At 38.8% G+C, this 26,531-nt stretch overlaps 1 protein-coding gene and 1 long non-coding RNA gene across 2 annotated transcripts in view; both read left to right on the top strand.

Moving 5' to 3' along the window:
• The first annotated feature begins 505 nt into the window (after positions 1 to 505).
• LOC117519566 lies at positions 506 to 1,931 on the top strand. Its single transcript, XR_004563349.1, has 3 exons — positions 506 to 763; positions 1,076 to 1,182; positions 1,889 to 1,931. It is a non-coding gene; the product is annotated as an uncharacterized LOC117519566 (long non-coding RNA).
• Positions 1,932 to 11,864: 9,933 nt separating this feature from the next.
• sass6 (SAS-6 centriolar assembly protein) overlaps positions 11,865 to 26,531 on the top strand; it is a 50,718-nt gene continuing 36,051 nt past the window's right edge. The window contains exons 1-6 of the mRNA XM_034180192.1: positions 11,865 to 12,017; positions 17,651 to 17,711; positions 19,755 to 19,834; positions 19,932 to 20,036; positions 23,101 to 23,269; positions 23,597 to 23,674. Coding sequence (XP_034036083.1) covers positions 11,956 to 12,017; positions 17,651 to 17,711; positions 19,755 to 19,834; positions 19,932 to 20,036; positions 23,101 to 23,269; positions 23,597 to 23,674 — 555 coding nt within the window. The 5' untranslated portion in view covers positions 11,865 to 11,955. The remainder of the gene's footprint in view (positions 12,018 to 17,650; positions 17,712 to 19,754; positions 19,835 to 19,931; positions 20,037 to 23,100; positions 23,270 to 23,596; positions 23,675 to 26,531) is intronic.

Below are 26,531 nucleotides of genomic sequence, written 5' to 3'. Positions count from 1 at the left end.
CAATATAATTGTAAGACCTGGATACAATAATTTCTGTATGTAAAATGCAACATACTCATTCTGGTAAAAAATAAAAATAAAAAAAGCATCAGTGATCATTGTGTATAATTTCCTGTAATCACATTATACATTCAAGTATTGCCAATTAAGTTAACAAATTTCTAGCATAAGTGTTTGGTTCCTTCGTGGTTAAAGGTAAAGCCAGAGCAGGTTTATCAGCTCAGAGAAATGCTGTCTCACAAAACTACTGTAATAATTGGGTCAGAACATCTGAAACACTATAGTGCTTTATTTTAAAACATGTTTGACCAACATTATCAGAGGATACAATTCAAATGAATTCATTTTATTTAAAGTAGTTTGTGTACATAGATGTATTTACTATTAAATTATTTTAACAATATGCTTGCTGCTTCACAGTTGCTTGCAGTGCCGCTCACGCACCAGTTGGTGGGAGTAGTGCATCGAGTTGGGTTAAAACCCGCTGTTTAACAGAGCAGAAGAAGAAGACTTAGCTGAGTTGAAGCACTCAACTCAGTTCTGTTTTAGCAAATAGAAGTTTGTGTTCCACAAGTTAATTTGCTTGTTCAGTTTCTATACTGTGATTAAGAGACCACTGAGAGCAGAAGAGGAGACTAACGCTGGACGCTCGTCGACTGGGATTCCTCAAAGAACCACCACATAGCTACCCATGAGGTAGCAGCTAGCTTCAAATGGCTGAGCCTTTGTGCCGTGATATCGACGCTGTGAATATCAAAAGAAGGTAACGGAACCTGATGTGAGCACAAATTCGTTTTAGCCAGAAATAACAAAACTTGCTTGAAGCTTGATTATGCCAGCCATAGAGTAATGGGAACCAAACCAACACATTTTTGACTAGCACAGAGCTAACTTTAGCCACAGAGAGGCACAGGCCTAATTAATATTTTGACTAAAACATGACTAAAATATATACTCTCTTTTATTAGGTGTTGACGCATTTGAAATTTAAGTAATGTCAGTGCCCAGAAAGAGACTTTATGAAGATAAGCTTGTGATAATAATTTTGGATTATTGCTTGTTTCCTTCCCAACAGCAACCACGCCGGCTACCATAAGAGTTGTTGAATCAGTGAATCCTCCATCTGATCAGTGGGTTGAATGTGTGCCTGCAGTTGATTCACATCAGCCCGATTATCCCGAGGTTTGTACTATAATGGTTAAATAAGATTGTATAGTGTCTTGTTTTCCAGTAGATTCTAAAATTCATGTTCAGCAAGCAAAATATTCAAACATTTCTGGCAAGAAATACTCTGTTCTATTTGGGATATAATTTGAAAATAGAGTAAAATCTGTCAGTAATTAAGTTGTATATGCTAACTTTCCTTCCTTAAAGAAATAATTTACAGGCCCTGTTACTCAATAAACATATTTATTTATTGCTGATATAAAGTTTCAGAATTTCTTATATAAAAAAATTCTGTGTCCCTTGCATAATGTTTCATTTGCATAGTGTGTGCATACTGTCTATGGTACCATACACTTAAAACAGAAGGACTTGAGGTTTACCACCTTATCTGGGGTGGAAAAACTGACCTGTGCCAACAAAAAAATTAATTTTTTGAGGTTCTTTTGGAATAGACCTGAGTAAGCACCAGAATGCATTTGAGATTTCACATTTTTCTGGGGGACAACCACCAGACCCCGCCAGGGCCTTTTCAAGATCTTTCAAGTTTTTTTTTTCCATAGCTCACTTTCATCACTCAGTTCATTCACAGATTTGTGCAAGCTCATGACGAAAGGTCAACAGCATTGGCTTAATCATTTGTGAAGCATAGGATTTAATAAAAAAGTGGGAACTTCTGTATTAAGGTTGTAACATGTGCATCTATATGCATTTTGTGTTCCAGGAGAAACAGAATGACATCATTCACAGTATCGAACAGCTGAATGACAAAGTTGATGCACTACATCCCTGAAAGTGTCGGTTCCCAGACATACCAGGAGAGAGAACAATGTGGACGCTGCTGACACGATTATCCGAAGGTTGGCCAGCTAAACCAGAAGTGTGTGCTTGAGCCAATTACAAGCAGTGCCTGGAAGTAATGGGCCTTCCAGTAAAGTCACTCAAAGAAGTGAGTTAATGTTTTCTGTTTGTTAGATCCTCTTCTGTATTTATGGAAACTAGTAACTAAAGGGCCTTTCACATTGCATGCTTTATAAGCGTCAGGCAACAACTCCCAATGTGTCGTCAGTCATGTTGTGTCAACGACTTCTTACGCCCTGATGCGACGCATGCAGCAGGGGGGGCGGAGATTTTCACTCTGATTTTTTTTTTTTTTTTCTTTTTCCCCCAGAGGAAAGCTGAATGATCGCCATGTTGTATATGTGTCAATGAACCAAGAAAAAGCTTTAATATAGCAATTTGATTTCACAATCAAATTAATTTTTGGGTTAAAAAACATTTGCAAGATTTTTCTTCAGAAAACTGCTCTGTATAAATGAGCAGTCCTGTGACACGTTTCTGTTTTGTAGAGATCAGTGGTTTCTTCCACGAGTCTTCCATGTTTGGAACCAACACATTTCTATTGGACAGTGCGAAGCTTTGTCACAGTTCAGAGCGCCAAAAGTTGGATTGGGTTGAACTTTGAACGTCATTCTGTTGACAAACAGGAATGCGCACACTCCTGATAGAAGCATCTGTTTAGCTCAGCTTTTGACACGACACTTCTAACGCCTGTAAAAAGCTACGTGTTTCATTGAAAATAATGCTTTTTAGACCGATTTGTGATGCCTCTGACACTTCCAAGCATGCGGTGTGAAAGAACCTTTACACAAATAGCGTTGGGTACAGAGGATTAATCATTTTTGTCTGATCTGCTTTCACCTGTGTGGTATACCTTGCTGATAACTAACCTGAGAAAAATTCTGCAAGCAAATAAAGAGGTTGTTAAAAAATATAGGGCCTGTCCAATAAGGAGTTGAGTTGAATACCAGTTATGACCATGCCGCTCAAATTATACAGTATCTGAACAGGAAAGTATATATTATTGCTTATGACTAACAATGGAAATGTTCAACTTGCAGCTCAAGAGTGACAGACTTGATGGTGAGGACAAGTGAACCAGGCACCAGAGGAATGCCCTAATCAATGCCTTGACTGCATACACCCCTGGAATGGAACAAGGGAAGAATACGGTAACGAGCATTGTCAGGGGTGCTTGTACGCTACGGCTCCCGTTTATCTTTGGCAGTGCTTCAGCAGTCAGGGCAAGTCAGGAACCGTCAAAGGCAGCCTTGCCAGGGACGTGCCACAAATTTAGTTGTTATGGGGGCTGCAATAAATATCACAATCATCATTTCTACAATTGTGCCATAATCCGAAGATGTCCTATCCAAGCAGAAGAAGTATAGACCGGACCATCCTGAACTTCTTCCTGACCCAGATTACAGGTTTGAGAAACTAACAATCTCGCAAATCTGTCTTTTTTGGGGGGGGTGTGACACCCAGTCACAGTAGAGAGGCACCGTGACGTCTAGTGTCTGTCTGGCTGCTAATGCAACATGGCAGAATCTGCTACAAAACAGATTAATTTCCGTGTAAATCTAACTTGTCTATCATATATTATGTAAAAGCTACTGAAAAACACTTCGAAAACGGAAAACGCTGTTTTCACAACCTGATAACACATCTCGCAGACATCAGTGTGTGCACACATCATGCAGTCGATGGTAACTTCCACATTTTTCAGAAGCTCATGCATGTGCACACGCATGATCTCCAATGGATGCCATTAAAATGTCATTGAGTTTATCCTACAACACCAATATAAACATACAGAGGCGAATATATTAGAGATACACAGATAACACAATAAAGGGCATATATATATATATATATATATATACACACACACTTTGCACTGGGATACCAATCAAGTAATTATGAAGACAATCCTCATACGGCTGAGGGTATTTTAGCATTGTGTTTATATTTCATAATATCAAAGCTTATGAGCAGATTAGCAGCAGCATTTAATTTGCCTTGTACATGGAATATTTTTGATAAAATTTTATTTTACTTCTGGAGAAACTTTTTCTCTGGTGATCACATTAATTTAAATTAATACATTTTTTATTATTATTGTATATTTTTTTATCATGAATTTCCTCAGGAAATTTTATTGTAATGTGTTTGTGTTAAAACTGTTCAATTTTGCTTTAAAAATTGTGTTCAATTATATTGTCATATCTGACTGTCATATTTCTATGTGATTAAAAACTTAGTGTTTTGTCATGTGAATTTCCTCAGGAAATTTATTGATTGTAATGTGTTTGTGTTAAACTGTTCAGTTTCGCTCTTAATGTGTGTTCAGCAAGTTGCATTGTCGTATCTGACTGTCATACTGAGTCTTCAAATCTGTGATTAAAATCTTTATATAAGGAATTTTCTCAGGGAATTTGAGAGTTTGTTTTAAACTGTCCAGTTTTGCTCTTAAATATAAAGTATTAACTGTATGTAGATGTAAGCTGAATTTATTTTTGCTTTCCTAAAATGTATAGTTGGTTGTAGATCAATAGATTAATGTTTTTTAGGTTTCATTATTATTTCTTGAAGGTTTATTCTTTTGTCTGAATATCTTTTGGAGTAGTGTCGGTGGTATGCCATGTAAGAAATCTTTTGTAAAGTTGAAAATTTTTCATTTTATGTGCTTTTTTATTTTTGAGCATGATGTTTAATTCTGTAAAGATGAATTCCATCATTAAATCTGTAAGTGATTTCAAAAGTTTCTGCATTATTGATTTTATGTGAATTCCATGAATACATTGCAAGTTACTATTGGAGTAAAACCTTTTGGATTTTAAAACATTTATAAAGTTTGTTTTACGTCATTTTTAGTTCTCAATAGGAAAAATCACCAAAAAATTGTAGATATATTGAGTAGGAACATTGCATGAACATCATATGAACAAAGAATGAGGACAGGTAATGTTAGCATTCGAACATTCAATGAACATTATACAAATGTTCACAAATATGTAAACAGTTGAACCAGAACATTAAATGAACATTTGTAGAATGTTTGCATGCAAACATTACCTGTCCTCATTCTTTGTTCATCCGATATTCATCATGTTTGCAAACGTTCAATGAACATTCAAAGAATGTTCAGTTTCCAGGTGGGAAGTCGTTACAGGCTTCTGTGGCTGTGATTGGAGAAATTGTGCACAGTGCATGTTTTGCATTTTGTATAAGCAATTCTACAGCTTCATGATGAAGTGGTACAGCAGGGGAGTTTCTTAAAAAGAAGCCCTGAAAGTTTAGCTACAAATTGTTAGAAGGTACATGTGAAATACAAGCCTGGATTTAAGCCGTTTTAGTGAAAGAAAATCCTTAGCGCTGCTCCACTATGAGTGGTGACAAAAAATGCAATTGAATGGCACTTTCCATCTTTCACCTTGTGAAATATTCATAACACAGAGCTCATAAACATTCATTTGTACAACCCCTGGCAATAATTATGGAATCACCGGCCTCGGAGGATGTTCATTCAGTTGTTTAATTTTGTAGAAAAAAAGCAGATTACAGACATGACACAAAACTAAAGTCATTTCAAATGGCAAGTTTCTGGCTTTAAGAAACACTATAAGAAATCAGGAAAAATAATTGTGGCAGTCAGTAACGGTTACTTTTTTAGACCAAGCAGAGGGAAAAAAATATGGACTCACTCAATTCTGAGGAATAAATTATGGAATCACCCTGTACATTTTCATCCCCAAAACTAACACCTGCATCAAATCAGATCTGCTCGTTAGTCTGCATCCAAAAAGGAATGATCACACCTTGGAGAGCTGTTGCACCAAGTGGACTGACATGAATCATGGCTCCAACATGAGAGATGTCAATTGAAACAAAGGAGAGGATTATCAAACTCTTAAAAGAGGGTAAATCATCACGCAGTGTTGCAAAAGGTGTTTGTTGTTCACAGTCAGCTGTGTCTAAACTCTGGACCAAATACAAACAACATGGGAAGGTTGTTAAAGGCAAACATACTGGTAGACCAAGGAAGACATCAAAGCATCAAGACAGAAAACTTAAAGCAATACGAGGTCTGTTAGAAAAGTATCCGACCTTATTATTTTTTTTCAAAAACCATATGGATTTGAATCGCGTGTGATTACATCAGACATGCTTGAACCCTCGTGGGCATGTGAGAGTTTTTTCACGCCTCAGAGTTTTTTCATGGCTCAGAGACTGCTGCTTTGTTTGATCAAAATTTTTTCAAAACTGTAAGGCACAACTGAGTGGACACCATTCGATAAATTTAGCTGGTTTTCGGTAAAAATTTTAACGGCTGATGAGAGATTTTGGTCTGGTAGTGTCGCTTTAAGGACGGCCCACGGTGCCTGACTTCGATCTGCGCTTCGAGGCGGCAGCGTCTTGCCGTTTCAAGTTGAAAACTTCCACATTTCAGGCTCTGTTGACCCAGTAAGTCGTCAGAGAACAGAGAACTTTCAGAAGAAGTCGGCATGAGGAGTTTATTCGGACATTCCATTGTTAACGGACATTTTGTAATGAAAACGTGCAGGCAGAGTCGCATGTCGGGCCGGACCCGACCGCGGGGGGTCGCAACAGGAAAAACACCTCAGTTGTAAACCTTGACGGGCAAGTTGGAACATGCCCAAGCTGTTAAACAATTTCTCAGTTACTCACTTGTTGAAAGCCATCAAAAGCCGCCTGAATTTTACAAATGGTTTTCAACACGGAGGTGTTTTTCCTGTCGCGGTGCACACAGATTCGCCGAGTCGTCACGGAAACGACTCGGCGATTTTGCGCGCACGTCTTTCATTAAAAAATGTTCTTAAACAGTAGAATGTCCGCATAATGTCCTCATGCCGGCCTCTTCTGAATCTTCTCTGTTCTCTCACGATGTTCTGGGTGAATTAAGCCTTAAATTAGGATGTTTTCAGGTCGAAACAGGCTGACGACGGCGCCTGGAAGCGCTGCGCGACGTCCCGCTCCGTGGGAAGTCCTTACAGCGACAGAAACACCCCATAATCTCTCATCAGCTGTTAAACTTTTCACCGAAAACCAGCTTAATTTCTCGAATAGTGTCCACTCGGATATTCCTCACAGGTCCAGAAAAAATTTTGATAAAGCAACGCGCGCCGTCTCGAGCAGCGTGTGAAACAAAGGAATTCAGCCGAGAGGGCTGAACCACATCTCACTCAAGGCCTGCCCACAGGGAAATGACGTCACTGACGCGTGAAAAAACTCACACATGCGCACGAGGGTTCAAGCATGATTGGTGTAATCGCACGTCATTCAAATCCATATAGTTAAAAAAAAAAATAAAAGTGTCGGTTTCTTATCTAATAGACCTCGTATGTCTCAAAAATCGAAAATGCACAACAAAACAAATGAGGAACGAATGGGAGGAAACTGGAGTCAACGTCTGTGACCAAACTGTAAGAAACTGCCTAAAGGAAATGGGATTTACATACAGAAAAGCTAAACCAAAGCCATCATTAACACCTAAACAGAAAAAAACAAGGTTACAATGGGCTAAGGAAAAAGCAATCATGGACTGTGGATGACTGGATGAAAGTCATATTCAGTGATGAATCTCGAATCTGCATTGGGCAAGGTGATGATTCTGGAACTTTTGTTTGGTGCCGTTCCAATGAGATTTATAAAGATGATTGCCTGAAGAGAACATGTAAATTTACACAGTCATTGATGATATGGGGCTGCATGTCAGGTAAAGGCACTGGGGAGATGGCTGTCATTACATCATCAATAAATGCACAAGTTTGCATTGATATTTTGGACACTTTTCTTATCCCATCAATTGAACGGATGTTTGGGGATGATGAAATCATTTTTCAAGATGATAATGCATCTTGCCATAGAGCAAAATTCCTTGCAAAAAGACACATGGGGTCAATGTCATGGCCTGCAAATAGTCCAGATCTTAATCCAATTGAAAATTTTTGGTGGAAGTTGAAGAAAATGGTCCATGACAAGGCTCCAACCTGCAAAGTTGATCTGGTAACAGCAATCAGAGAAAGTTGGAGCCAGATTGATGAAGAGTACTGTTTGTCACTCATTAAGTCCATGCCTCAGAGACTGCAAGCTGTTATAAAAGCCAGAGGTGGTGCAACAAAATACTAGTGATGTGTTGGAGCGTTCATTTGTTTTTCATGATTCCATAATTTTTTCCTCAGAACTGAGTGATTCCATATTTTTTTTTCCCTCTGCTTGGTCTAAAAAAGTAACCGTTACTGACTGCCACAATTTTTTTTTCCTGATTTCTTATAGTGTTTCTTAAAGCCAGAAAGTTGCCATTTGAAATGACTTTAGTTTTGTGTCATGTCTGTGATCTGCTTTTTTTCTACAAAATTAAACAACTGAATGAACATCCTCCGAGGCCGGTGATTCCATAATTTTTGCCAGGGGTTGTACATTAACGGCTCAGCTGGTTCAACCGCTTTTACCGGAACTTAACTGACAGCGCAGCACCTCCGGCCGCCAGAGGGCGATGTTTCACCGGTCACTCACAGCAGCGAGCGGCGTCATTTCCGTTTCCAGGTTAAAACCGCTGGCGGTTGAAAAGCGCGAAGTTTGTTTTTATTGCGTCAAACTGCGTTTTCAAGATCAAAGAGCTTCAGTTTGAAACTTTACTGCAGCGTTTAACGTGTTTTTGAACATGGAGCAGCTTTTTAGTAAAGTCTTACAGCTGATCGTCAGGAGCAAAGACAGCGAGGAAAGGTATGAAAGTTCACTAAAAGTTCACCAATATTAGCGAAACTTTACTACGAATACACGAGTAAGTCTGTGTAATAATACAGCTGCCGATATCTAAACTTTACTACATATACATCAGTAAGTGTAATAATACAGCTGCCGATATCTAAACTTTACTACATATACATCAGTAAGTGTAATAATACAGCTGCCGATATCTAAACTTTACTACATATACATCAGTAAGTGTAATAATACAGCTGCCGATATCTAAACTTTACTACATATACATCAGTAAGTCAGTGTAATAATACATCTGCCGATATCTAAACTTTACTACATATACATCAGTAAGTGTAATAATACAGCTGCCGATATCTAAACTTTACTACATATACATCAGTAAGTGTAATAATACAGCTGCCGATATCTAAACTTTACTACATATACATCAGTAAGTCAGTGTAATAATACATCTGCCGATATCTAAACTTTACTACATATACATCAGTAAGTCAGTGTAATAATACAGCTGCCGATATCTAAACTTTACTACATATACATCAGTAAGTCAGTGTAATAATACATCTGCCGATATCTAAACTTTACTACATATACATCAGTAAGTGTAATAATACAGCTGCCGATATCTAAACTTTACTACATATACATCAGTAAGTCAGTGTAATAATACATCTGCCGATATCTAAACTTTACTACATATACATCAGTAAGTGTAAAAATACGTACAGCTGCCGATATCTAAACTTTACTACATATACATCAGTAAGTCAGTGTAATAATACATCTGCCGATATCTAAACTTTACTACATATAAATCAGTAAGTCAGTGTAATAATACAGCTGCCGATATCTAAACTTTACTACATATACATCAGTAAGTCAGTGTAATAATACATCTGCCGATATCTAAACTTTACTACATATACATCAGTAAGTGTAATAATACAGCTGCCGATATCTAAACTTTACTACATATACATCAGTAAGTCAGTGTAATAATACATCTGCCGATATCTAAACTTTACTACATATACATCAGTAAGTCAGTGTAATAATACAGCTGCCGATATCTAAACTTTACTACATATACATCAGTAAGTCAGTGTAATAATAATGCTGCTGATATGTAAACTTTACTACAACCACATCAGTAAGTGTAATAATACAGCTGCCGATATCTAAACTTTACTACATATACATCAGTAAGTCAGTGTAATAATACAGCTGCCGATATCTAAACTTTACTACATATACATCAGTAAGTCAGTGTAATAATAATGCTGCTGATATGTAAACTTTACTACAACCACATCAGTAAGTGTAATAATACAGCTGCCGATATCTAAACTTTACTACATATACATCAGTAAGTAAGTGTAATAATACAGCTGCCGATATCTAAACTTTACTACATATACATCAGTAAGTAAGTGTAATAATACAGCTGCCGATATCTAAACTTTACTACATATACATCAGTAAGTAAGTGTAATAATACAGCTGCCGATATCTAAACTTTACTACATATACATCAGTAAGTAAGTGTAATAATACAGCTGCCGATATCTAAACTTTACTACATATACATCAGTAAGTCAGTGTAATAATACAGCTGCCGATATCTAAACTTTACTACATATACATCAGTAAGTCTGTGTAATAATACAGCTGCCGATATCTAAACTTTACTACATATACATCAGTAAGTCAGTGTAATAATAATGCTGCCGATATGTAAACTTTACTACAACCACATCAGTAAGTCAGTGTAATAATACAGCTGCCGATATCTAAACTTTACTACATATACATCAGTAAGTCAGTGTAATAATACATCTGCCGATATCTAAACTTTACTACATATACATCAGTAAGTGTAATAATACAGCTGCCGATATCTAAACTTTACTACATATACATCAGTAAGTCAGTGTAATAATACATCTGCCGATATCTAAACTTTACTACATATACATCAGTAAGTGTAATAATACAGCTGCCGATATCTAAACTTTACTACAACCACATCAGTAAGTCAGTGTAATAATACATCTGCCGATATCTAAACTTTACTACATATACATCAGTAAGTGTAATAATACAGCTGCCGATATCTAAACTTTACTACATATACATCAGTAAGTCAGTGTAATAATAATGCTGCTGATATGTAAACTTTACTACAACCACATCAGTAAGTGTAATAATACAGCTGCCGATATCTAAACTTTACTACATATACATCAGTAAGTCAGTGTAATAATAGAGCTGCCGATATCTAAACTTTACTACATATACATCAGTAAGTCAGTGTAATAATAGAGCTGCCGATATTTAAACTTTACTACAACCACATCAGTAATTAAGTGTAATAATACAGCTGCTGATATCTAAACTTTACTACATATACATCATTAAGTAAGTGTAATAATACCACTGCCGATATCTAAACTTTACTACAACTGCATCAGTAAGTCAGTGTAATAATACCGCTGTCAATATCTAAACTTTACTACAACTACAACCCAATTCAATGAAGTTGGGGCGTTGTGTAAAATGTAAAAACAGAATTTGCAAATCCTCTTCAACCTATATTCAGTTGAATACACCACAAAGACGAGATATTTAATGTTCAAACTGATACTGTTTATTGTTTTTGTGCAAATATTTGCTCATTTTGAAATGGATGCCTGCAACACATTTCAAAAAAGCTGGGACAGTGGTATGTTTACCACTGTGTTACATCACTTTTCCTTCTAACACTCAATAAGTGTTTTGGGAATTGAGGACACTAATTGTTGAAGCTTTGTAGGTTGAATTCTTTCCCATTCTTGCTTGATGTGCGACTTCAGTTGTTCAACAGTCCGGGGTCTCCGTTGTCGTATTTTGCGCTTCATAATGCACCACACATTTTCAATGGGCGACAGGTTTGGACTGCAGGCAGCCCAGTCTAAGACAAGTCTAGGACAAGGACAGGGACATACCATCACAAATATGGTTTGTCATGCGGTTACTTTTCCCCAAGGATCAGTTAAAACGTCTGTACGCCATGATTACCTCCGCCAAGGAGGTTATTATTTTTTTTTTTTTCGGTCGCTGGCGGTTGAAAAGCGCGAAGTTTGTTTTTATTGCGTCAAACTGCGTTTTCAAGATCAAAGAGCTTCAGTTTGAAACTTTACTGCAGCGTTTAACGTGTTTTTGAACATGGAGCAGCTTTTTAGTAAAGTCTTACAGCTGATCGTCAGGAGCAAAGACAGCGAGGAAAGGTATGAAAGTTCACTAAAAGTTCACCAATATTAGCGAAACTTTACTACGAATACACGAGTAAGTCTGTGTAATAATACAGCTGCCGATATCTAAACTTTACTACATATACATCAGTAAGTGTAATAATACAGCTGCCGATATCTAAACTTTACTACATATACATCAGTAAGTGTAATAATACAGCTGCCGATATCTAAACTTTACTACATATACATCAGTAAGTGTAATAATACAGCTGCCGATATCTAAACTTTACTACATATACATCAGTAAGTGTAATAATACAGCTGCCGATATCTAAACTTTACTACATATACATCAGTAAGTTAGTGTAATAATACATCTGCCGATATCTAAACTTTACTACATATACATCAGTAAGTGTAATAATACAGCTGCCGATATCTAAACTTTACTACATATACATCAGTAAGTGTAATAATACAGCTGCCGATATCTAAACTTTACTACATATACATCAGTAAGTCATTGTAATAATACATCTGCCGATATCTAAACTTTACTACATATACATCAGTAAGTCAGTGTAATAATACAGCTGCCGATATCTAAACTTTACTACATATACATCAGTAAGTCAGTGTAATAATACAGCTGCCGATATCTAAACTTTACTACATATACATCAGTAAGTCAGTGTAATAATACAGCTGCCGATATCTAAACTTTACTACATATACATCAGTAAGTGTAATAATACAGCTGCCGATATCTAAACTTTACTACATATACATCAGTAAGTCAGTGTAATAATACATCTGCCGATATCTAAACTTTACTACATATACATCAGTAAGTGTAATAATACGTACAGCTGCCGATATCTAAACTTTACTACATATACATCAGTAAGTCAGTGTAATAATACATCTGCCGATATCTAAACTTTACTACATATAAATCAGTAAGTCAGTGTAATAATACAGCTGCTGATATCTAAACTTTACTACATATACATCAGTAAGTCAGTGTAATAATACATCTGCCGATATCTAAACTTTACTACATATACATCAGTAAGTGTAATAATACAGCTGCCGATATCTAAACTTTACTACATATACATCAGTAAGTCAGTGTAATAATACATCTGCCGATATCTAAACTTTACTACATATACATCAGTAAGTCAGTGTAATAATACAGCTGCCGATATCTAAACTTTACTACATATACATCAGTAAGTCAGTGTAATAATAATGCTGCTGATATGTAAACTTTACTACAACCACATCAGTAAGTGTAATAATACAGCTGCCGATATCTAAACTTTACTACATATACATCAGTAAGTAAGTGTAATAATACAGCTGCCGATATCTAAACTTTACTACATATACATCAGTAAGTAAGTGTAATAATACAGCTGCCGATATCTAAACTTTACTACATATACATCAGTAAGTAAGTGTAATAATACAGCTGCCGATATCTAAACTTTACTACATATACATCAGTAAGTGTAATAATACAGCTGCCGATATCTAAACTTTACTACATATACATCAGTAAGTCAGTGTAATAATACAGCTGCCGATATCTAAACTTTACTACATATACATCAGTAAGTCTGTGTAATAATACAGCTGCCGATATCTAAACTTTACTACATATACATCAGTAAGTCTGTGTAATAATACAGCTGCCGATATCTAAACTTTACTACATATACATCAGTAAGTCAGTGTAATAATAATGCTGCCAATATGTAAACTTTACTACAACCACATCAGTAAGTCAGTGTAATAATACAGCTGCCGATATCTAAACTTTACTACATATACATCAGTAAGTCAGTGTAATAATACATCTGCCGATATCTAAACTTTACTACATATACATCAGTAAGTGTAATAATACAGCTGCCGATATCTAAACTTTACTACATATACATCAGTAAGTCAGTGTAATAATACATCTGCCGATATCTAAACTTTACTACATATACATCAGTAAGTGTAATAATACAGCTGCCGATATCTAAACTTTACTACAACCACATCAGTAAGTCAGTGTAATAATACATCTGCCGATATCTAAACTTTACTACATATACATCAGTAAGTGTAATAATACAGCTGCCGATATCTAAACTTTACTACATATACATCAGTAAGTCAGTGTAATAATAATGCTGCTGATATGTAAACTTTACTACAACCACATCAGTAAGTGTAATAATACAGCTGCCGATATCTAAACTTTACTACATATACATCAGTAAGTCAGTGTAATAATAGAGCTGCCGATATCTAAACTTTACTACATATACATCAGTAAGTCAGTGTAATAATAGAGCTGCCGATATTTAAACTTTACTACAACCACATCAGTAATTAAGTGTAATAATACAGCTGCTGATATCTAAACTTTACTACATATACATCATTAAGTAAGTGTAATAATACCACTGCCGATATCTAAACTTTACTACAACTGCATCAGTAAGTCAGTGTAATAATACCGCTGTCAATATCTAAACTTTACTACAACTACAACCCAATTCAATGAAGTTGGGGCGTGGTGTAAAATGTAAAAACAGAATTTGCAAATCCTCTTCAACCTATATTCAGTTGAATACACCACAAAGACGAGATATTTAATGTTCAAACTGATACTGTTTATTGTTTTTGTGCAAATATTTGCTCATTTTGAAATGGATGCCTGCAACACATTTCAAAAAAGCTGGGACAATGGTATGTTTACACACTAACACTCAATAAGTGTTTTGGGAATTGAGGACACTAATTGTTGAAGCTTTGTAGGTTGAATTCTTTCCCATTCTTGTTTGATGTGCGACTTCAGTTGTTCAACAGTCCGGGGTCTCCGTTGTCGTATTTTGCGCTTCATAATGCACCACACATTTTCAATGGGCGACAGGTTTGGACTGCAGGCAGCCCAGTCTAAGACAAGTCTAGGACAAGGACAGGGACATACCATCACAAATATGGTTTGTCATGCGGTTACTTTTCCCCAAGGATCAGTTAAAACGTCTGTACGCCATGATTACCTCCGCCAAGGAGGTTATTTTTTCGGTCGGGTTTGTTTTTTTGTTTGTCTGTCAACAGGATAACTCAAAATGTTTTGAATGGATTGTGATGAAATTTTGTGGAGTGTTTGGAAATGACAAGAGGAACTAGTGATTAAATTTTAGTGGTGATCCGGATCACGATCCGGATCCCAATGCTAACACGTTAGCATGTCTATGGAATTTTCAATGTTCATTAAGCAGCAGCTGTCATCACGTTCGGGTGCATTTGTTTTCAAATTGTAATATTTCTTAAATTTATTTTTGTTTATATATTAATAATCTAATGATTATTATATACAATTTTAGAGAAACAGACAAAAAGAAATAGATCACTGTGCCAAGGAGGGAATCTCTTTAGGGTCAGTGACCCTATGGTCTTGTTTAGAGAAGTGTTTTTCATAAATGTTAAAAAATTCATATATTTGCAGTTTAGTTGAATAATAAATTGAATTTTGTCTCTTATTTGTTTTTGTCTATAAGCACATGCAGTATGAATATCAGTGCTCAGATGACAGTAGCTTCTGGGAAAGGTGCAAGTTGCAATAAACTGTGATGCCAAGCGCTAAGGATACATGCTATCCAGTCACAGCAGATGAAACTTTTTTTTACTACTGAGCAACCATCATTGTTACACTTTTTTAGGTTCAATGATTCCACGGCGTGTAGATGTTATGGCGTCAGTGACCCCATGGCCTTGGCGGAGGTTTGCACTCTCTGAGTGCTTCTAGTTTCTTCTGTTTTTCTTGTTGCTTAATGCTGACAAATTATACTGTATTTATTGTCTTTCTGTTGTCTGTTCTTTATTTCTCTCTATTTGAGGTGCGACTCCATCCAGAGATGGGAGTGGGTGTCTTCTTCTGCAGGCCTCCCATCCTGGACACCAGCATGGACTCCCAAATTTTACTGTATATTTGTTTTGTCAGTTGTGTCAGCAGCATGGCCCAAGCAGCGGGTCGCCCCTTTGAGTCTGTTCTGCTTGAGGTTTCTTCCTCAAATTATCAGAGGGAGTTTTTCCTTACCACTGTCACCTGTGTTCTTGCTCTGGTGGTTGGTAAGGTTAGACCTTACTTGTGTGAAGTGCCTTGAGGCAGCTTCGTTGTGATTTGGCGCTATATAAATGAAATAAATTGAATTGAAATTGACATTATTACAATTTAATTTTAGACGCTAACGCCATTAATACTTTTTGCAGCCAACGGTAGCTTAATCTGTTATGACAAGTTAACCCACAATTGCTGAGAAAATAAGTGGGCTCATAATTTTTAATGCCCACACCAAAGCAAACCTGTCAGTAACACAAAGGTGGGAGGAGCATGTTCAGCCTTCATTCTTCCCTCCCAGATCATTCACTTTCGTGCCACCTCCATTATCCATATATGGGCTGGCTGTGAGTTGGCAGCGCTGCCAACCTGACAACACCCTGAGCAGAAAATTTTGGGCTTCAGAACGGCTGATCCAGGGCTCTAATGAAAACCATTCTGTGACGGATCTGGTTTCCAAATCTAAAACGTGATCCTCCAGATTTGTCTTCTACTCCAGGGCATCTTCAACTGTTGAACTCTGCCTTTAGTTTAAACACAGTCACTGAACTGTTTTCTCAGGTATTCGCTGACTGCTGTCATTCAGTTAGGAGGTAACTTATTTTCAGCCAGTTTCACTTTGACTGTGGTGCTGTCAGTGTCTCTGTCATCTTTGTTCACCTCTGCATGTTCTCCTTCACGGAATTTGCCGTCTGTCAGCATCGCAGTTTCCTCAGGAAAGCTCTGTTCTGGCATATTTTTTGCAGAGTTGTGTGTCGGTCGTAATTACCAGAAGTTGTAGCAGAACGGCGACACAACTCCCACACAGTCATGCAACCCAGAGTATTGCGTTTACTGAAATACACACTCTTAAATATAGGGTTGGGGCTGATCTGATCAAATATCGGTATTGGCTTCTGATACAGGCGTAATTCATGGATTGTGTGAGTCGATACAGCCATGTCTGTGTTTCTGCTGAAACGGCTGGCTGCTCTCACCCTCGCCTCTCCCACATGCCAGCTGAGTAGAGCAGGGTAGCACTGTGACTGAGCTCAGAGAGCAGACACAGCACAGCACAGAGTATAAGAAAAAAAAAATCTTTCAATAAATAATCCAGAGCCAGTCATTTTTTTGTCTGTTATTCTTGGTTTCAATGCATGTAAAACCACTCAAAATTGATTAAAATAGGGCTTGCCAATAACATTTTAGAGGTATAAAACCCTATAGCTTCGGGGGGGGCTTCACCACCCTTGACCCCCGCCAAGGTGTTGCCCCTGGACCCCCGGCCGTGAGCCATGATCACATAATTTATCTGGCACTAAAATGATGACCAATAATGATAATAATATTAAAGCAAACAAAGCTCTGGTATTGGAAAATTATCGGTATTGGCAGATATCCAAATTCAGGTATCGGGACTGGATTGGAAGTGAAAAAATGTGGATCGGTGCAACCCTAGTTAAATACAGTGATTCTGTTTTGAATGTTTTCAACACGATGCTTGATATTGGACTGTTGGAACTAAAATCCTTTGTCTTTTTTTTGTTGTTTGTTTTTATAGGAAAGTAAATGTCCGCGTCACCATTGAGCTTCAGCTGACAACAAACCCAGTCCACAAGCGAGTGAGTACGGTTTGTGCACTTGAGTTGAGCAGCATGGGGGCATTCTGTGCCTGTTGGCAAATAACTCCTATTCCACCCTGACATGGTTAGTTCTGGTTATTTGTTTCCGTATGTGCTGCTGTGAGACACTCAGTTACAGTCTCGAGCTCGGACATTTATTTATTTATTGGTGCTATAACCAACATGGCATTCTGTTCTGTTTGTAGTTTTACTTCAAAATGATCTAAAAATCCTCTCCTTTCTTGAAAATGCGCTTGTCAATATAGACTGTCTTAAATCACAAACATTTTTAAGGCCATGAAGGTTTTAATTATTAAAGAATCAGGGAGAGATGTTAAAAACTGTCCCTTGCGCCAGTTGTCTGTGAACGCTTGAACAGGATGTGGGTGGTGATGGAACTTGGTGAGTGATTGACAGATGACTGTGTGAGTCGTACTGGAGGGGTATCTTGGCCTGGCTACAATTTGAGGAATGTTGGGTACAGGCCACATTTTCAGCACTGAGGGTTTTATTTTTGGCCTTTCAGCACTATACACAGTCTACTTGTACAAGGGCAGCTCAAGATCATCTGTCCTCAGCCTGTGTCCAGTAACCGAATGGCCCCAGCTCCGTCACTTTGCTCCTTTTATCTGTCCAACACTGTCTTTTCTACTTTGGGAAAAAATTTTTACTTTCATTTGTGGATTTACAAAGTCCAACTCATTTATGTTATTTTGAGTGTTTTTTTTTTTCTGTTTTACTTTTGATCATTTAATTGATTTAAAAAATATATTATTCCAATTTGCTGATTTTGCAGTTACACTGCAAAATCAAGAAAATGAAAAGTTTTATTGAACCTCAGGAACGTGTGACTTTCTTCTTCCCCTTCTACAACTATCCGGTTCCATCTTGAAGTCAACCAATCTGGGAGCTTAGCGAGGATTTTCCTATTCTCATTGCAATCATTAAACACTTCAAGTCCTCTGATCTGAGACATAGCGGCTCACAGCTATGAAGGAAGTCAGCGAGTTCTTAACGTTCCAGACCGCTTTGCAATTATCCTAGGCTATGCAATCCGATCTCTGAAGGCCTTGGCAATGAGGAAAGGACTACCATATCGCTCTTCTAGGATACGCCAAGCTGCATGGTAGGCTAACTCGGTGCCTAATAGGAAGTAGATCTCAATGGTCTCCTTTGCAGAGCCACCCACATACTTGCATAGATAATATATATTTTTCTTCAGCTGATATGTTCTTCCTGTCGATGAGTGTCTGAAAGGAAACCTTCCAGTCATTGAACCTGAGTGCATCACCAGTGAAAATTGTTGGCTCAGATACAGGAATACAGCTGGATTTTATTAACTGTTATATAAAGCAGAGATGTTATTTCATCCACTCCTGCAAATTTCATTAAAAATGCTGATGGTGCGGGCCACCAGGTGGCGCTAAACTTCTTCAAAATTGGGCAAGACGAATACTTTGGCGCTCCCCTGGTGGCCAGTGCCATCAAGACTCCAATGTTTTTTCAGTTGCATTTGATAGAGTAGGGCCTGTATTTGTTGATAACATTGAAATCTGGTTGGGGTCTTGATGGCGCAGAGGGTTTATGGGCCTTTAAATACAGCCAGTTTTGCAAAATGACCAGACTTTGAGCGCCCCCTGTATTCAGCGCCATCGATCCCCCAACCTAATATGTATGTAAGATGAAAGAGTTTGCCTCCATAAGTCATTTGATAGTTAAACTGGCTTGGAGACTTGATGGCGCTGAATGTTGCACCACTTGAAAGATGGGAATTTAATGAAATATCAGTTTTTGCATATTTTTGCTTTGAACTTTGATTACCCCTGGCAAGGTCGCCGTTTTGGTTTTCGGTTGAAAAATTTTGGGAAACTTTGTTTCTTGGTAGGTTCCATCTCTGAGCCATGTTTCGTTGAAACTGCTTGAATCACAGCCCAACTGATCCTTACATTGTAAAAAATTGGCTCTTAAACCAAGTCGACAGTCATTTGTTGCTTCAGCAGTGACATGTTTTTGTTGTGGTAACTTTATTTATTTGAATTTTAGGATCTCTTTTTGAGACTAACAGATGACACTGACCCATTTTTTCTCTTCAACCTATCCATATCAGAAGAAGACTTTCAAAGGTAAACATTGGATTCATCCTTAAAGTACAGTGATCAGTATTCCTCAGATCAACACCTCGCACAGTGTTTTAACCATCACTCACTTTTCTTTGTGCAGTTTGAAAGTGCAACAGGGGCTGCTGGTAGATTTTGCTTCTTTTCCTCAGAAGTTCATTGATCTGCTGAATCTCTGCTTTTCTGAACAAGGCTCAGACAGTCCGAGGTATGAAGAAATGCAGGTAAACTCTGACCTGTTCTTGAGATGGAATCACTGTGTGAACAGCTTTCTTACACTGTAGCAAAATGAATATCAGGTGTAATGTCAGACAGTTTTGTGGCTGTATGAAATAGACCTGAAACAAGTCAAACCTCATTATTCCCATTAATTGCTGGCAGTGGGAACAGTTCAAGACTTGGACAGTGTAAATGTGGCTGAGTTAGTTCAGAAACAAAAGAAGTCCCCAAGTTAAAAAAAAAAAAAAAAAAAGAGGATGAAGTGATTAGACCAGTGTTACCTCTGATGCACCAGCTCACCCCCAAAAGAAACATGTCTGTGAAATATTACACAGACATCTGCCACCTGCTGGATGGTTGGCACAGGCTGGATGAATTATGGGACTTGGAATCAGGTGCCCACCTTCATGTGAGCGTCAGTAAAGAAACTACCGCCGTGGGGAGGAACACGATATATGGACAAATACAGGATGAAATATCCAACATCGTGGGAAAGCAAAGCTGCAATTAAAGAATAGATAGAACATGTAGCCCGGGGTGAAGGCAAACCAAGAGAAACATCCATCATGGACAAAATGTTATAGCTGACTAGGGTTGGTATCGAGAGCCGGTTCCTTTCGGGTATCGTTGAGAAATGATTCGATCCACCGACATCAATAACCTTTTTGCTTAAGGATTCTCTTATCGGTCCTTCAGAGTTGTTTTTGGGGGCGTTTGTCAGGAAAATGATCATTTCTCTACATTTATTACAGACCCTGCAGCGTGTCTGTAATCAACTTTTCTGCAGCGCGGCTTTGCTTTTAACCTTGAACCAATCGACGCAGTGATTCAATCAATCAATCAATTTTATTTATATAGCGCCAAATCACAACAAACAGTTGCCCCAAGGCGCTTTATATTGTAAGGCAAGGCCATACAATATTTGTATGGCCTTGCCAAATCAAAGCACTGCTTCAATCTGCTTTGATTTATTGCTTCGTTGATTCATTGTTTTATTTCGCTTTATCTTAATTTTTCCCCGCTAAAATCCTAAAGAGCATATGTCTGTGAGTAATATTTATATTTATGTTAAACTGATCTGTTGTGGTCTTCTGAAACAGTTGATAGATGTATTTCTTTAACTTAAAAACGGGACCGATGCTAACACTTTAGCATGTCTATGGCATTTTCAGTGTTAAAGTTAGCATTAAGCTGTTCACGTATGTGTGGATGTCTTCTGTATAATAATTAATGGCTCAGCCTTTGTTGTCGTAAAAGAGTCAAATTGTATTTTTTTTTTTAGTTTTATTCATATATTAATAATAATAGGAACAACAATAATAGGAATAATAACTCAATAATAACAATGCTACAAAACAATTTTAGAGAAAGAGACAAAAAGAACCTGATGAAACAAAACACAACAGAAAAGATAAAACCAACTGACAATGAAAATAAATAAATACATATAGAAATAAATAAGTGTTTCCTGTGAACACCAAGTGACTCTTACACCTCCACTTCATCCCTGTTTTATTTAAGTTTAATGACATTGTTTCGGTCAAACCATATTTTCAATGTTTTAATTTCTTCAGTGATTTCCTCTAGAACTATCTGCCAAGCTAGAAAACTACTGCATCCTAGTAAGAGCAGAATACTACTGGAATGAATTTGAATAAGGAAAGTTGGGTTTTTCTCACCAAAATGGATGCTGCACTCACTGCAGTTTATTGTTTGGAATAGCCCCAGATTGCATTTCAGAGCTTCTAGAATTCAAACATTTTCATGCGGGTGGTGTTGGGGGGTAATTTGGGGTTTCAGCTTTTTTTGTTTTGCACCACTTTCGTCCCTGAATATGTCAATCGTGAGTCACTTTTGTGAGGATTAAAGTCACTAACTGAGACTCCTGTCTTGTTGCGAGAAAGAAACGAGAATTGTCCTCAGTTCTGTTCACACAGCTCCAAACATGCACGGCTCTCTGCCGAGTCAAGTTAGAGTAGAGTCCAGTCAGAATTAATAACTTCAAAGCAAAACACTGTTTAAATCAAATGACACCTCTTTCCAGATGTTGTAATATAAACAAAGTGCAATCAACCAAAAAAGTTTTTTCCATCCAAAACCAGACATCCTGCACTGACGTGCAGCAGATGACTGGGCTGAGCTCAGAGGTACGGAGAGACATTCATGCCAAAATGTCTGAAAGGAAATGCTTTTGACAAAAACTACAGATTTTATTTATTTTTATTTATGTCCAGAGATCAAGGATCCAGTGACCAATTTAAAATGTTGTTGACATAGAAAACCTGTAAAGCCTACTTTTAGTACACAGAAAATTCACAAGAGGTATCGATAAGGAATTGGATCAATAAGCGGACTCTAATGGCATCGGTATCCATAAAATCTTATCAGTACCCATCCCTATCACTGACATTTCCTCACAATGCAAATGATAGTCCTCGTCTAGTCGCCTGCATTTATTCATGATGGATTAGATTAGATTAGAATAACTGTTTGTGTGAAATTCTATCATTTTCAGTAAAAACAGGAACAACAGCCTCTTTGCAACTTGGCAAAAATGATGGTTGTCTAGTGATTGCAGTGAATCACGTTGCTGCAGATGAGCGATTGAGAGGAGTTGCAGTGATCAGCTGGCCATGTGGAGGTTGAGCGTGCAGCACCCTCAAAGTTCTCGCACCACATTGGATCGCAGTGTTGTTACACTGCTGGGATGCGCCATATCCACAAATCTCTCTGTTGACCGTTTGTTTGTGAACGTTTCTTCTTGAATCATTGGAAACTTGTTGGTGGAATATGTGGCTTCCATTTTTGTTGTAGTATTTGCCACAGCCACCAGATGGTGGTTTTTAAACATTAAATTTATCCGATTCATTGTTGACTTGAGTTGTGGATGTTGGAGTTGTTTTGAGTACAGTGGCGGGTCATGAAATTGTGACAGTCCCTCTTCCAACATGGGGGATGAAAGCATCGTGGTGAGGAGTGCGATATCCACTAGAGTGTTTATTCACCTCTATGTGACAAAGTCTAAATGAGTGATTCTTTTCTTTTTTCCACAGATTTCTCCTGCAGTTGTCCTGCCAGTCGCCTGTGTTTGAAGGCCCCACCGTCTTCAGTGTCGTAGAAACCAATGCGTTCAAACACCTGAATCATCTGTCTTTACGACTTGCTCAAGGAAATGACAAAGCCATTAGAGATTACTTGGCAGTGTGTCTTTCTTCACTAAAGGTTGGCTTCTTCTTCATTATGCACAGCTTCTAAATATTTGTTGTTTGTAAAGTGGAGTTACTGAGGCCAACCTTCTAATCACCAAAAATGTGGTCTTCAGCTGTACTGTAAATGAATCCCAAATGGTTCCAGTGGTACCAGTCAGTGGCCAACAGACTGGTCTCTGGTTGTACTGGTCACCAGTGTGCTGCTTGCGACTCTGCTACCTGCTTCAATAATGCTTTCAGAACAGGACCTACTGCTTAGAAGAACGGTCACAGTAAAAACTATCAACACATTATCTACAAACTCCAATGATCAACAATCAGTCACACGTGTTTTACACAGGATGAGAAGCAGGCACTGGAGCTGAGGCTGAAGAAGACTGAAGATGACCTTTCCAGACAGCTGACCTATGCTCAGCAGGTGACCACATTATCACTACTGTTTCCATCATCATCATCCAGCCAGATATCTACAGAAAATACAGGCACAGTTTTGTCATTTTCCACTTAAAACACAAAAACTGTTGGTGCCAGCTTCTCTGCTCTGACAAATGTCCATGTTTCAGTCAGACATACACAAAGAACACATGCAGTTATGTAGAGCTCTCACCTGTGGTGGAAGCACAGAATCCACTGGACAAAACAGTGCTGAAATTAAAGTCTAAAGACATGATCCACTCCTGAAATAATCAGGGAGAACTTGCTGTAAGCGTGTTTTAGGGTATACAGTGTCTTAGGGCTCATCATATACACTTTGAGGGTGCTGAATTCAATCCAAACTATGCAACTCCCTTGGGGAAATTGAGATATTCAAAATGGTTGTATTACAGCTTCATATCACAAAGTGGCTGACATCTTGACACCTAACTGGCATAGAAACTGAGTTTTGGTGTGTTTTTTGGGTTGACAGAGTCATTGACGTTTACATAGAATGAATGTTTTATTTGTAGGGCAGCATTGTTGCCTCAGAGTGAGGAGGTTCCGGATTCCCTTCACTTCAGGTCCTTTCTGTGTGGAGTTGGCATGTTCTCTCCGTGTTTGCGTAGCTTCACGCCGGGTCCTCCGGCTTCCTCCCATTTTCAGAGATAGGCACCTCAAGTGACCCGGTGACTCTAAACTGACCATCAGTGTGTCTCTGTAGGTGTCGGCCCTGCCATAGGCTGTGTTCTGTCTGGGGTGAGCCCCGCCTTTCACCCAGTGACTGTTGGGATGGGCTCTAGTTGCTTCATGACCCTTGATTGGTGTAAGTGGGTTTAGGAAATGAATGAAATACACTCCAAGACTGCTGCCACCCCTGGCAGATGACCTGCTGTGTCATCCTGTCCTGTTTGCACTTCATTTGGGACAGTGTTATTTGAGGCAAGACCTCAGAAAAATCTGTGAAGAAGCTGATGTCATGATTGTTCAGTATGTGCTTTGCTTGGCCTGCAGAGGGCGATATAATCTATGTCTTTTGATGTGTTTCTTCTGCATTGCGTTTTAAGAAGCCTGACCTGGTTGGAACAAGTTCTCAGAGGTCTGACATAAGAACACTGTTCTGGGCTACCCCAATCCTTTCTCTCCTGCGGTCTCTCTGACCTGAGCTCTGTGTTTCTGTCCTCTTCACTCTAAAAACTGAATTTCAGTCAAAGTTTTTTTTTGTAACCCCCATTACAAATATGGTTCTAATAAATATTAATAAATACAGTGAGGAAAATCAGTATTTGAACTCCTTGCGGTTTTGCAAGTTTTCCCACTTAGAAATCATGGAGGGATCTGAAATTTTCATCTTAGGTGCATGTCCACTGTGAGAGACATGATCTAAAAAAAAAAAATCTGGAAATCGCAATGTATGTTTTTTTTTCTTCCTGTGGGTTCACCACCTGCAGAGGGGGCCATGGGGGTCGGGTGCAGAAAGGATTGGGTGGCGGTCGAGGGCGGGTGGCCCGGCGGCCCGGTCCATGCTCACAGCCCCTGGCTGTTGGGACGTGGAATGTCACCTCGCTAGGGAGGAAGGAGCCTGAGCTTGTGCGGGAGGTTGAGAGATACCGACTAGAGATAGTCGGGCTCACCTCCACGCACAGCTTGGGCTCTGGTACCCAACTCCTGGAGAGGAGCTGGATGCTTCATTTTTCTGGTGTTGCCCACGGGGAGAGGCGGAGAGCTGGGGTCGCATTGCTTATTGCTCCCCAGCTCAGTCGCCATGTGTTGGAGTTCACGCCGGTGAACGAGAGGGTCGCGTCCCTACGCCTTCGGGTCGGGGACAGGTGTCTCACCGTTGTCTCAGCCTACGGGCCGAGCAGCAGTGCAGAGTACCCGACCTTCCTGGAGTCCCTGGGAGGGGTACTAGATAGCGCTCCGACTGGGGACTCCATTGTTCTCCTGGGGGATTTCAAAGCCCACGTGGGCGGCGACAGTGAGAGTGAGACGCTGGAGGGACTACGTCTCTCAGCTGGCTTGGGAACGCCTTGGGGTTCTCCCGGAGCAGTTTGGGGAGGTGTGTGTGGATCGGGAGGTCTGGGCGGCTTTGCTTGAGCTACTGCCCCCGCGACCCGACTCCGGATAAAGTGGAAGAAAATGGATGGATGGATTTTTTTTTAATAATTTATTTGTATATTCCTGCTGCAAATAAGTATTTGAACACCTACCAACCAGCAAGAATTCTGGCTCTCACAGACCTGTTAATTTTTCTTTAAGAAGCTATCTTATTCTGCACTCTTTACCTGTATTAATTGCACCTGTTTGAACTTGTTACCTGTATAAAAGACACGTGTTTGTTACCTGTATAAAAGATACCTGTTCACACACTCAATCAATCACACTCCAGCCTGTCCACCATAGCCAAGACCAAAGAGCTGTCTAAGGACACCAGGGACAAAACTGTAGACCTGCACAAGGCTGGGATGGACTACAGGACAACAGGCAAGCAGCTTGTTAGAAGACAACAACTGTTATGATTATTTATTAGAAAGTGGAAGAAACACAAGATGACTGTCATTCTCCCTCGGTCTGGGATTCCATGCAAGATCTCACTTTGTGGGGTAAGGATGATTCTGAGAAAGCTCAGAACTACACAGGAGGACCTGGTCAATGACCTGAAGAGAGCTGGGACCACAGCCACAAATATTACATTAGTAACACATGATGCTGTCATGGTTTAAAATCCTGCAGGGCAGCAAGGTCCCCCTGCTCAAGCCAGCACATGTCCAGGCCCGTTTGAAGTTCACCAGTGACCATCTGGATGATCTAGAGGAGGCATGGGAGAAGGTCATGTGGTCAGATGAGACCAGAATAGAGCT

The sequence above is a fragment of the Thalassophryne amazonica genome, chromosome 10 (assembly GCF_902500255.1).
Source record: "Thalassophryne amazonica chromosome 10, fThaAma1.1, whole genome shotgun sequence".
In the NCBI taxonomy this organism is placed as follows: Eukaryota; Metazoa; Chordata; class Actinopteri; order Batrachoidiformes; family Batrachoididae; genus Thalassophryne; species Thalassophryne amazonica.
Note: the sequence above shows the minus strand (reverse complement) of the source record. Positions and strands in the feature narration are given on the sequence as shown.